Here is a 12,529-nt window from a genome sequence, read left to right on the forward strand (position 1 = left end):
GGAAAATAACAATAACCATGCAGAATATTATATTCATAAAGCAGCAGAAAGTATTCTAAGAACTAAGCCAACATGGAAATGGAGAAAGGAGACTCTGCTAATACAGATGACTGTAATTAGGGACACAGACAATAGGCCAGAGGGGGCTAGAATGTATTGGAGAAAACTGGTAAAAAAAGCAAGGTATTGGAAGGGAATAATCAGAAAGGGAAAGGTAAAAAAAAAATGGGAAGAGGCCAAGAATTTATTTGGAATGCAGGATAGAGATTGCTTTCCCTATTAAGGATTAATATCACAGTATAGGCAAAGAAAAAGAAATAGGGGGGTCCTAACTGAAAGACCAGCACTGGTACAGTTTTTAGTAGAATCTAGAACAGAAGCTGCTGTTAAAAAAGGAATAATTAGCAGAATATAAAAAATACTGCATGATAACCAAGGATCAAACAGGAATTTAAAAAGGATTGGGAAGACAGACTGGATAAGCAATTCACAAAGAAACAATGGAGAGATACATGCGTGTCTCCCAAATATGCAACAAAGTCTAGAAGATTTAGGATCTTAGCTTGGAAGTGTTTACATAGGTATTTTTATACCCCAAGTAGACTCCAAAAAATTTTCCTCAGGTAGACAGCAAATGTTGGAGGTGTGATGGGAAAGCGGTAACTGAGAACATGTTTTCTGGGAGTGTAATGATTTGGCACACTTTAATGATTCCCTGCAGGCAGCTCTGTTAGAGAAACTGGGTAAGCAAACTGGTGTAACTATGGAAATGATTTTTTGAGCTATGATACAGAATCGGAATTGCCTAGACATAGTGAGGCCTTGCCGAGGCTAATTATGGTGGCTGCCAAAAAAGCAATTACTAAAAAATGGAAATCAAAGTGTAAGCCAACTTTACTGGAAGTAAACGGGAGGAACAAATTACATAGGAAAAAAATGGGAATTGTGGGAACAATACATGGAGAGGAGGAACAAGGTTTAAAAGAAGGCAAGATCTGAATGAGCTATGTAATATCTGACTGACAATGACTGGCTAGATTACAAGTGATGTATAATGTTTGCAACTACAATTAGGTCAATATGTTTTTTCTTCATTTATATAGATGTATGATTGCCCATGTCATATGTGATAATTTAGTAAAGATGTTTACAGTTTAAAAATATATATATTAATCAGCTCACTAAACTGTTTTACAATCTTACTGCATTGGAAGAATTAACCTTGGTAAAGCCTCTATCATATGATTTCATTTGTTTTTGTAGTCATGGTGCGGGCCATATACCTTCTCAAAATAAATAAAATATTTACTACAGCATGTGATGTGTTTGTTTTACAGTATAGCTTCCATCTATGTTTTAAATACAGAATGTATTTAACAGTAATACATGTACTGAATTCCCATTTGAATTTTATTATTTGAACACTTTTGGCTGGCACAATTAGGCTGTGGCTGAAAAGGGTCAGTTTGAATCAGTCTACTTACATTTCTTCATATCTTTTTGATAACATGCTCAATAAATACTGTACATCAGTACATCACGTACATCTGTTCAGCAAGTGACTGATTTAAAATGAGAGACAATGTTAAATTATTGTAAACTATCTGCAAGTGACACCACGAGAATTGGAACAGACAAAATGGGTGGTAGTTAATAAAAAAAAAACTGTTTTAATTAGCCATTTATTGTAATAGTAAGTGTTCTGTTCGTCCTGCAACAATGGAATTAGGATTCATTCTTAAAAAAGCACTATTAACTCTGTTACTGGACAACTTAAATTTGTTTTCATAGATTCATAGGTTCATTGTTATGTACTAGGCTAATGACCACTGAGGCCTTTTTAAGCCTGCCCATGCATCCCAAATCACTGACAAATTCTAGCACCATTGGTGGTGTAAACAGGAGTTTGGGAGATGAACATTTTACAAAAAGGAGCCTAGGAGATGAACCACTTGCAGGCTGTGTCCATTAGAGACATTGGTGCCAAACCAGGGGTGAATTTCCAGTTCCCCATTCAGATTTCCATGTTACTCTTAAACTGGGTTAGGGAAGGGCTAGTCTCTGGGATACATACCTGTCTCGCCAGCAAGTTCTATATATCTCACAGGCAAGGTTTAAATCTTTAGAATGGGCAAGTCTGGTGTTGGTTGTTTTGCAGACATACAGAAGCCCTCAACAGGCTGTAGGAGACAGAACACAGGGAAAGGGCTTTGAGGAGAGCAGCACAGGACATGTTATTTACACCCTGTATTCTTAAACAGCATGTACAAAACAGCTTACTTTAGCATGCCACTTCAACATCAGGGTCTAATGACATACTCATGGTAAAGTTACAGAGAATGTGCAGTAATGTTTGACATTGGCAAAATACATCGAATAGATGAAGAAGTTTCATACACAAAGTGTTCCAAGTTCTGATGATAAATATGCTCAGTACACACAACATAGTCACCACTTCTGATATAACGTGCATTAAGTCTTTGAATTGCCTTCTTCCTGGTTAAACAATTCTCCACAGCACACTGTTGAGGCACAGCCTGAAATGCTAAGGATCTCAAACGCACATATCCACAGACATTCACTTGACACTGCTGTATCTGTCTGGTATATTTCAAAAAAGTGTATAATTTTCCTACAGGCCAACTCTCCTTGTGGGCCATTTTAAACCTAGCCAATTACCCCATGTGAGAATCAAACCTTGTGTCTGTAAGATAAACACGTTAACCATTATGCCAGACTCCCACCCAACAAATAGGCTAGTACTATGCTAACTGTCCTTGTGGACCACTTTAAGCCTAGCCAATTACCCCCATGTGAGAATCAAAACCAGTAACTTGTGTCTGTAAGGTAAACACCTTAACCATTACACCAACCTCCCACCCATAACAACTCCAGCAAATTACTTGACTTCAATACTCTAGCTACATACTAAAGTGCTTAACGTCTGCTTTATAAGGGGAGAAAAGCCCCTCCACCAGTGTTGCACCACAGTGCATATGGGGAAGAACCCCTTACAAGCATTATTTTTCACTAATTTGGTATTACGTCATTTCCACACAGTTTATGCATGATCGTTACAATACACAATTATCAAAAAGTAAGCATCATTTTTAAACTCTGTTTTGCAAGAAGGTATAAAAAACAATTCAGATATGGGGATAAAGTGGAAAGTGAGGGGAAAGAAACAGTGGAAGTAGATGACAGACGTGAACTACATAAGGGGGGGGGGGGAGTGCAGAAAATGAAAGAGAGCTGAAGGGGAATCAGGAGGGCAACTGAAGCTTGGGAGATAAGAAAGAAACACAACAAAGCCAAGAAAAAAATAGTTGAAACATTAACCTTACTGTAACAAACAGGAGGATCCAGCCAATTAGTGATTTTTTTTTTTAACCAAAAAACAAAACAAAGTGAAGCAGAAACGCAAATTGCAGATTCACAATTTGCAACACCGATTCAGTCTACTTTGTTGTCTCTTTGTGTTTAACTTGCATAATGAACAAAGGCTTCCAGTAACAAAACCCCATGAATGGACAACTGTGACAAATCCCAGTACAAGAAGGCACAAACAGGCGCAGTAGTTGGCGCTTTCTACATTGCAAACCATGCAATTATGTATTACTTGAATCAATTAAAAAAACAAAATCTGTGAAACTTGTAAGACCATTATGCTTTGCAATGTGTGCTCTATAGCAATGCAAAGCAACAGTGCTGTTGTATAGAATGGCATTTCTGCATCACATTCACAAATGAAGCAGCTTTAAATAACAAATACAGGAAACTACAGCACTTTAATACAACAGTCACCCAGTACCACCAAATTCTGTAGCTTTAATAAACTAAAAGTAAACCACAGAAAACAATGTAACTCCACTAACCGGCTTATTAATCCCAGCAAGACATATTTAGTCTAAATTACTTTATTATAAAACCCAGAAAATGAACCTAAAGTCCGAGCCTTCCAGTGTTTTACATGCCAAGGAAAAAAGGGTTACTTAAAAGAAAATTTACAACCACAAATGGAAGAAATACGCTTCTCCATTTGATATTGATACTTTGTGCTGTACCAATTTAAAAGAATCACTCTAAATATGTCTTATTATATTTAAATTAGTCTTACTGCAAGATAGCTGTAATAAGGTCTACATACTGACAATATTTTTTCAGTCTATGTATTTTGCTTCCATAATGCAGTTTGTGTTCCACTAGCATTACTAGATGCAACAAATGCAGTATTTTCCTGCACTTGGCTACCATGACAGTGCTATTAATAACTCTCTTTTTAGACTGTCTCTGAAAATGGTCAGCATTTCTTTTTTCCTAAATTATTGGGAATACGCACTAAATATTAGTGTTTAAATAACTTTCCATGTTGCCTTAAAATCAAAAGCATGTAAACTGCATGGTTCTCAAGTATTCTGAGATGTAGTACTAGCCAATTATCAGACATTCTGCTACAATTCTGCTCAAGTGTCAATGCATTCAGGCAGGTTCAGCAAAATCATTCCTTTGTATGTGAACTTCAGAGTTGTCACATCATACAGCTGGTAAGGCGGATGAAAAACTACTAGTAGCTTTCTACAGTTACATAAAAAATACAACACTTCAGTGGCCCAAGAAGAAAGTATTTATCATTTTGTTCATAGTACTGCAGTATAACTCATCAATATCCTTTGCAAATATTAAAGCATCCCTCTAATGGACTTGTGACCACTCAATCCCCTGAGAAGGGGACATTCCAAAACCACAGTGATAACAGACATCCTAAGGAGCTGTTATTTAGGCAGCTGTGGAGGTTGTTTGTGGCCTTGCTAGGTCTTGGCTATGACGGTGTTTCTCTTGATCTTAACCCTTCCCTCAGGTAGGGACATACAAACTGTGTTACTGCAAGAACCACTATGCCTTCCCATGTATGTGTATGCTGCCACACACCCACCACTGAAGGTTAGCAAGTGCATGGTTTGGTGCATCACTCAAATTCCACTGGGCTAGTCCTTTGCACTGTCAGCCCTTCTCTGAGAAATTGTGGACTTGGGTGATCCTGGTCTACTCATCTCCTCCCACACGGTAGGCACATCCATCTTCCCCATGTCAGCTCTGACATATGTCTGAGCTGCTTATTGATCTTGGGTTTTGTTTGGGTTATAATCAGGGATTTTTCCCTCTACACCACTGGAGATGGCTTCTTCATATGAAGATTACTCCAATATCTAACTTTTTCCACCAAAAGATTTTAATTTTGGCTGTTTACTACTTTACTGAACTAACACGTAGTCACGAAAAAGATCCTTCGCCACCAAGGAAACCAGTCCAGGAACGTTTATTAGATAAAATGACACAGTTAACACAAAGCATGATGTCAGGAAGTTGACGAAAACGCATGGTGTTTTATGGATTAAGGCGTTCACATGCTTATATGCCCTTTGGCTTTTAAGTACTTTCATGCTTTGTGTTAACTGTGTCATTTTATCTAATAAACGTTCCTGGACTGGTTTCCTTGGTGGCGAAGGGTCTTTTTCGTGACTGCCTTACGTGTTGGTTTGAGTTTATTTGCAGTTCCTGTTTTGGTGTTACTTTACTGAACTAACCAAATCAAGTTTCTAGATTCAACACTTTGGAGATGACTAACAGACAGAAGTAAAGCAGTGTGTAATCTATCCTATGTTCCCCATCAACTACTGCAAGTAACACTTTCAGTATGTTTTTTCCTGTCATTAAAACTATTTGCAGCACTGTATGTTCTCCTCTAGATACCATCCTTAAACATTCAGCTTCATAACCATGTAAATTAGTCTCTCTGTTCTGGATTTTTAACTTTTATGCTTTGATCTCGACAATGTATAAAAATATTACTTTGCTTTTCCCAAGACTCAATGTGTAACTAGTCTCAATTTTGTTTGTGTGTAACCCTGGACTGAACTTGAATACTGCCAGCTGGGATCAGTGTTCTACCTCATCTAGCACAATTAATAAAAGAAAAAAAGAATTAATGTTATACAGGGTGAGACAAATTCCTTTCTGAAACAATGCAATGTGTGAACAAGAAAAAAAAGAAGCTGAAACCTTCATAAATTGTGGTAGAAATATGGAAATGAAATATACAAAGCTGAAAAAAATAAGGAAAGGTTTCTGAAACCCAAAGCATGGCCAGCTGATACTGCAGGGAGAAAAGACATTACTGACTGCACTGGAGAACTGAATTGCTTTTTATATTCATTTTTGTATAGCCTAACCACATCTGCCTGTAATGGCTGTAATATACAGAAGGTTTGCTGTAAGAACTGAGAAAATGGGGGCAGTGGGGGTAGATTGCAGACAGCTGAATTTACTAAAAACAGTTGTCAATTGCATATAACAAGTAAAATTTGTTAATCACTGACCACAGACCTTTATCTGCATTTTACAGCAGGCTAACTGCATTCTCAAACAAGAAACAAATCAGATAAGTCCAGGAGACCTTGGCTCAAGTACAGTCCCAGCTTCTAAAAAGTTTGTTAGGGGGCACAAAATGAGCAGCATTTTCCCAGTTCAGCTATGTTAGAAGAAAAGGAAGATTGGTGTAGCAAACATCAGTGAAGACATACAGCACTCAGTAAACATGCTCACGATGCACCAGGAAATTCCATGGAATCTGCACCTGATGTTACTGGAGATGTGGGGAGGGGCCGATTTTATCCTAGTGATGCAACACTGGGATGCTGCAATCTCAGCCCCATATACTGGATTATTAGGCACATAAACATTTTGGCTTTGGGAAGCCAAAAATTGAAGAATGGTATCAGGAGCAACTGTCAGTAAGATGACTGAGTGGGATTTTTTTGAGGGGGGTACACTGAAATAACTGTTTACATGTGACAAAACTATAACTAACAATGTTTAAAAATAAGTTTATTGACAGATATCTAAACAGTACTTTTGTAAGCAAATTAATAGCTAAAATAAGAGAATACAGTGACTTCTCACTTCATTTGTTCTTTCTGTTCTCTCATCTTTTCACATTGCTGGTCAGAATGTGTCAAAGCAAAGAAAACGACTGTGTGCTCTTATATAAGTTGACTCACTCGTTTACAGACTGTAAACAAAATGATGTACCAGTGCACAGGAAAGGGAACGTATTGCAGCTGAACAGTTCTACCAAAACTATTTGAGCTAACTGTTAATATATATATATATATATATATATATATATATATATATATATATATATATATATATATATATATATATGCTGCTCAGTATGTTTACCTTTTCAAGCTGTAACAGCTTTCCTCTTAAAATGCTGATTTCTTTTTCTTTGTTTCTCAATTCTTCACGGACTGCTTCTACATCATCCATTTTAAGAAAATTTAATTATTTATTTGATAATTTTACGACTGAAACAACCTTCGGCACTTATAGCAAACCACTGACAAGAGAAACACACGCTCCTCATTTCCTGTCATAGACAGCACTTCCTGCCTAGGTATAAGCAAAGTGCCCCAATCAGACACGCTACGGAGTTAGACAGGAGTAGCGGAGTCTGTATGCGCCCTCTGTAGGATTGCATGCATTGGAACTCTCCCGGTAAAGAGCAGGTTGAAAGTCGGTAGTGAAAGCATCGGGTGGAGAATCTAATTGTGACTGATGACTGGCAGGGATTCTTTTACCGATTTGTGTACGTGGAACGATTTAAAGTAGTCTACTATATTTCATTTGGGAAGACGTGTTCGTTTATGCAGTTACAAGACAAAAGATTGCTACTTGTCTTGTTTGTTTATTCATTGTTGGTTCAAAGTTCACATACCCTCTGGAAACCAGAGTAAATTTTAAAATCCAATATGGCCGTCATTCGTAAGGTGAAGTTTGAGGTACTGTAGTTGATTGCCAGGTAGCTTCCTTTTTCTGGTATAATGCTTAATTTTAACAATTGAATGTAAAAAAATGTCTACACACTTTTTAGGTGAGTCTTGCAAAGTTTAGTACTGTAACAACTTTGATTATATTAGCCGCATAAAGTTTTGATTTGTGTTTGCCGTCTACCTGAAACAGGTTGATTTTCATTGTTGCACATTCATTCGGGTTGTTCATTTTTACATAAATGATCGGTTGGTTTCGTCTTTATCTTGTTGAATCTGGCAACTTTTTGTTGTAGTTGTTTGTATTCTGCTGTGGGTCATAGTAATTTTCTATGCGGGTAGGTTCTCTTACATTGCAGCTCATCAGTTTGGTTGATTGGAATAGTGTCATTAGTATTGGCAGCTATACAGAGTATTTAGTACTTTTGTGCTCTGTTATGTGATAATTTCATTTAAAGCAAAGTTGTGCTTTTCTTTTTAATAATGTAAACTAGGGTGAAGCTTTCCATTGATATTCATTTTTCATCTATTTATTAGAAGTAGACATAGTAATACTGGTGTTACCAATGGTTATTTTGGAAACAAAACACTTAGAAGTAATGAGACTGAGGAGTACTGGTGTATACAAATGTGTCTAATGCAGTGTAATTACTCTTATTTTATGATTATAGTACTTAGACCTTGTATCTTGATTAGAAGCTTTCCACCCCTTTGGTTGGGTCTGTGATGGAAGAAGGCATATAATAAGGGATACCATCCAGTTTATCTTGGTAGATTTCTCTAAAATGTGATATAGGTAAGGTTTTGCTCTTTGTAGCAGCAGTGAACATACTGCGCAGAGTACAGATGACCACACTGCTTATTAATCAAATGTCATTGGGTGGGACTGACAACACCTATTTTTTTCCCATCAGCAAAGGGCAGTGTTATACTGAAAATTGTGCCAGTGAAGCCTGTACCTGTGGACATGGGGCATGGCAGGTTTTTCAGGTATGGCTTTTTTTAAACCAATGCAGGCTCATTGGTCTTGTACGTCAGTTGAGAGTGAAAGTGCAGTAGCCATTGTTGTGCTGTTGGAGAGTAGTGCTGTCCATGATATGCTCCCTGGTTTCAAGGTGGATAGCTGGAAACCCACTATTACTTTCACTAAAAGAATCTGCAACCCTTTTGTTTATGTGTCATTGGCGAAGTAATCAAAGGCAGGACTGCCTCCTTCTCTTCCCCCTCACATTCTCTGCCTGAAATGGCACATTAGACTTTAATCTTTCATTTTGGAAATAATGTAACTATCATCATGATATGCATGTGTATGTGTATACTGTTGCAAAATGTGTTCCTTTATTTTGCAGTAAAAACACAGCTTTCCACACTGTGTATATGCATGTTAGTTTTTAGCAGCATGTTTTGTTTTTTGGAAGTGTGATTTTTGGGATGATGATTAGAATTGAGGAGGAGTACAGCGGTGTAGTAAGTAGTAGTGCCTGGGCTGTGATAAGTTGTACCATCTTTGGTTTGGATTTATACTGTATGCCTAGCTTATTTCTTGTGGAAGTAATATGTGTTTTTTTTCAAAAAAAGTTTATGATTGATAATACCACGGAGTTTGGCATGCGTGACTTGTTCAATATTTAAATTTCATCTAGACCAAGTAAGATTCATTTTTGTTTTATCTTTGCATTTAACAGAAGCTGTAATACATTTTTTAACATCTTTATATAATTATCAGTCCAACATTACATAGATTGCTTAGTTCCTGCCTTCCCCTTAAACCTCCACTCCTCATCAAAAAACATTTAATTTACATGTATTTCCACTTTTTTAATGTAATTTGCTCCTACTCTTTTCTAAAGATTCCACTTCTGGTTCTTTTATCTGTTACAATATTCACTACTTCAAATACAGTTGGTTTAGAGTTTGATTTCCATTTCTAGTAATTGCTTTTTGGCAGCCAACCAATTTAAACGTAACAAGGCCTTACTACATCTAGACAATTCAGATCCTGTGTCCTAGCTCAGAAAAATTTTCCTTCATTATGCCCATTTGCTCGCCCAATTTTTGTGATGAGTCTGCCAACTCATTGCACATCCAAAATGTATATTTCCAGTTCATAGGCGTTTACTAGGTCAGTGACCACAAGGGCCTTTTTGATCCTAGCCAGGCATCCCAAATCTCTGGTAAGTTGTACCCTTGATAAGTGTAAGCAGGGACCTGGGAGATGAAAGGTTTACAGGCTGCCTCTATCCATTAGAGACATAGGTGCCAAACCATGCAGTTGTCTAAGTTTCACTTGAATTGGGTTGGGGAGGAACTCTGATTCACATGGAGGGAGAGCCTGTTACAAAGAAGGAATAGTCTCTGGGATACATACCTCTCTGTCCAGCAGGTCCTATTTATATCGCAGGCAAAGTTTAAGACTTTAGAATGGGTAATTCTAGTGCTGTTTGTTTTGCAGATATGCAGGAGGCCCATCAGAGTGGGGTCTGACAATGCCTTGTATGCCAGGCATAGATCTTCTCTCAGCCTGTAGGGGACAGAACACAGGGATAGGGCCTAGTAGTGCTCTGCATAGGACATGTTATGGCCTGTATTCTTTTCGTGAGGAACTTGTTGGACATGCCTGGTTAGGTACATGCCAAACAGGACATTGTACTCAATGATGGGTCTGATGAATGCTGAATACAGTGGGACAGTGACTTCTTTGGACCTAGATGCCATAGGTTTTGTAAAACATGGAATGATTTCCTCACTACTGTAGATACGTGATGAACAAAGGCTAAGCCAGGGAAGTAAATAGTGTGGGAAGAAATAGCCAGGGAATTGTTATGGCTAGGCTTGTATAGGCCCTAGGGCCGATAGCCTAGTACCAACCTATGAACCTATTAGTGTCTGTTTTTCCCCAAGTCCCTGACCACTGGGTCAGCTATTCGGGGTATGTTGTCAATATGATGGTAAGTTACCAGGGGTGGATGAATTCCCGAAGGATACTGTTATGCATTTCTTGGAATTTAGTTTTAGTCTCTGGAACTGACACCAGTTATTTTTCTGTGGGAGATTATGTGACTGTTTCTAATATCCAGTTCTCTGCAAATAGTCAGCCATAGGCCATTGAGATTGGCCTTGACTTCAGAGAAGTAAATGTCAGAAAAGAAGCAGTCCTGAGACTGATCCCCGAGGAACTCCACTTGTGACTGACCTCTTTGTAGAGGTGAACACTCCAGTTCTAACTTCCTAGGTTTTGATGTTACCTCTTGTGTTTAACAATGCCAGCATGAGGTACTGTCAAATGCCTTGACCAGGTCAAGCTAGGCAGTGTGAACCATTTTGTCCTCCTCCATTGCTTTGGTGACCTTCTCAAAAAAAGTCCACCAGGTTGAGTAGGCATGACCTGCCCTTGATGAAACCAAATTGGGTTGGGTGCATTGTGTGGAGGTTTCTTACTTCATTATCTGTCATTTCCACGATGATTCTTTCCATGGCTTTGCATATGAGACTAGTGGGTCTGTAGTTTCCAGGGTCTATAGATGTTCCACCTTTGTGCAGAGGGGTGGCTGTTGCTGTTCTCCGTTCATGGGCCATGAAGCCTGTGTATTGGCTACAGTTAACCAATGAAGCCTCCTGGAATTGCTATTTATGCTTCACGTTGTTTAGATATCATCCTGGGATATTGTCTGTGCCCATTGATGCAGTGCTCTTGGCCTTGGAGACATCCATTAAGGACATGTTCTCCTAGTGATAGCAGGTTGAATTATTTTTGATGGTATTTCTTGAAGGAAGGTTGAGAGGGAGATGGGGGTAAAGTTGGAGCAGAATTTGCCAGCCAATAGGTTTGCTATATTTTTTGGTGAAATATAAGTTGTGCCATTAACATTGAGCTCTGCACACAACTGTGTATTTCCTTAAATTGTGGACATAGCTAAAGACTGCCTTGTGGTTGTCCTTGGGCCGGGAGGCCAACTTTACTTCAGATTTGGTTTTGTTATACTTTTATTTGTCCTCTGGCTTGTTAATTTAGTTTTGAGAGTGCTTTTATCCTGCTGGGTGATGCACCTTCTAATTGTTGCCATGGTTTTCTTCCTTCTTTTATACAGTCTGATGTTGTTGTGATTCCACTGGGGGGGGGGGGGGGCTTGTTTTTTTGAATTAGTTCTTTACTGCTTCCAGGTGGGTACCGATGCATGTATGCAGCTATTACATGCTTGTATAGGTTTTCTGTGAACAGTCTGCATTGGCAACAGTGTTCTTTGGGTTTATATGGGCTTCAAATTTTTTATCCCTTAATAGTGGGAAGTTTAGCTTTTAGAGTAATTCCTGAGTATTCTAGGGTTAGCTGGGGTTCCAGGTTTTATTTTACTTCAATGGAGACCATTTTGTGATCTGACCTTACCATAGAAGACGTGTATATATATACACACACACACACACACACACACACACACACACACACACACACACACACACACAGTATTTCTGGATGCATGCAGCTATCTGCATCAAGTGCAGTTTACCTTAAGAGCACACAGAGACCACAGTCAGGCCAGGGCTGGATTATCCCTCTTTCTCCAGATCCCCAGTAAGACTCCCCACTGGCACAGCTATAGAGTTGAGATCTCAAATGAGTGATCAAGCCAAGACCTCCAGCACCTACTGTCCAATCAGTGCTTTGTGTCCCTGTCCAGGTAGCTGATACACACGCTTTT

At 38.5% G+C, this 12,529-nt stretch overlaps 2 protein-coding genes across 3 annotated transcripts in view; one reads left to right on the forward strand and one right to left on the reverse strand.

Moving 5' to 3' along the window:
* The window catches only part of MOCS3 (molybdenum cofactor synthesis 3), an 851,577-nt gene extending 844,143 nt beyond the window's left edge, over positions 1–7,434 (reverse strand). For both annotated transcript variants that reach the window (XM_044076166.1, XM_044076158.1), the window contains exon 1: positions 7,243–7,434. In XM_044076166.1, coding sequence (XP_043932101.1) covers positions 7,243–7,332 — 90 coding nt within the window. In that variant the 5' untranslated portion in view covers positions 7,333–7,434. The remainder of the gene's footprint in view (positions 1–7,242) is intronic.
* Positions 7,435–7,445: 11 nt separating this feature from the next.
* Positions 7,446–12,529, forward strand: part of MAP3K21 (mitogen-activated protein kinase kinase kinase 21) — a gene marked incomplete in the record, with an annotated part of 557,669 nt that continues 552,585 nt past the window's right edge. Inside the window, 1 exon segment of the mRNA XM_044076148.1 lies at positions 7,446–7,864.

The sequence above is a fragment of the Protopterus annectens genome, chromosome 1.part1 (genome assembly GCF_019279795.1).
Source record: "Protopterus annectens isolate FY-2018-M chromosome 1.part1, PAN1.0, whole genome shotgun sequence".
NCBI lineage: Eukaryota > Metazoa > Chordata > Ceratodontiformes > Protopteridae > Protopterus > Protopterus annectens.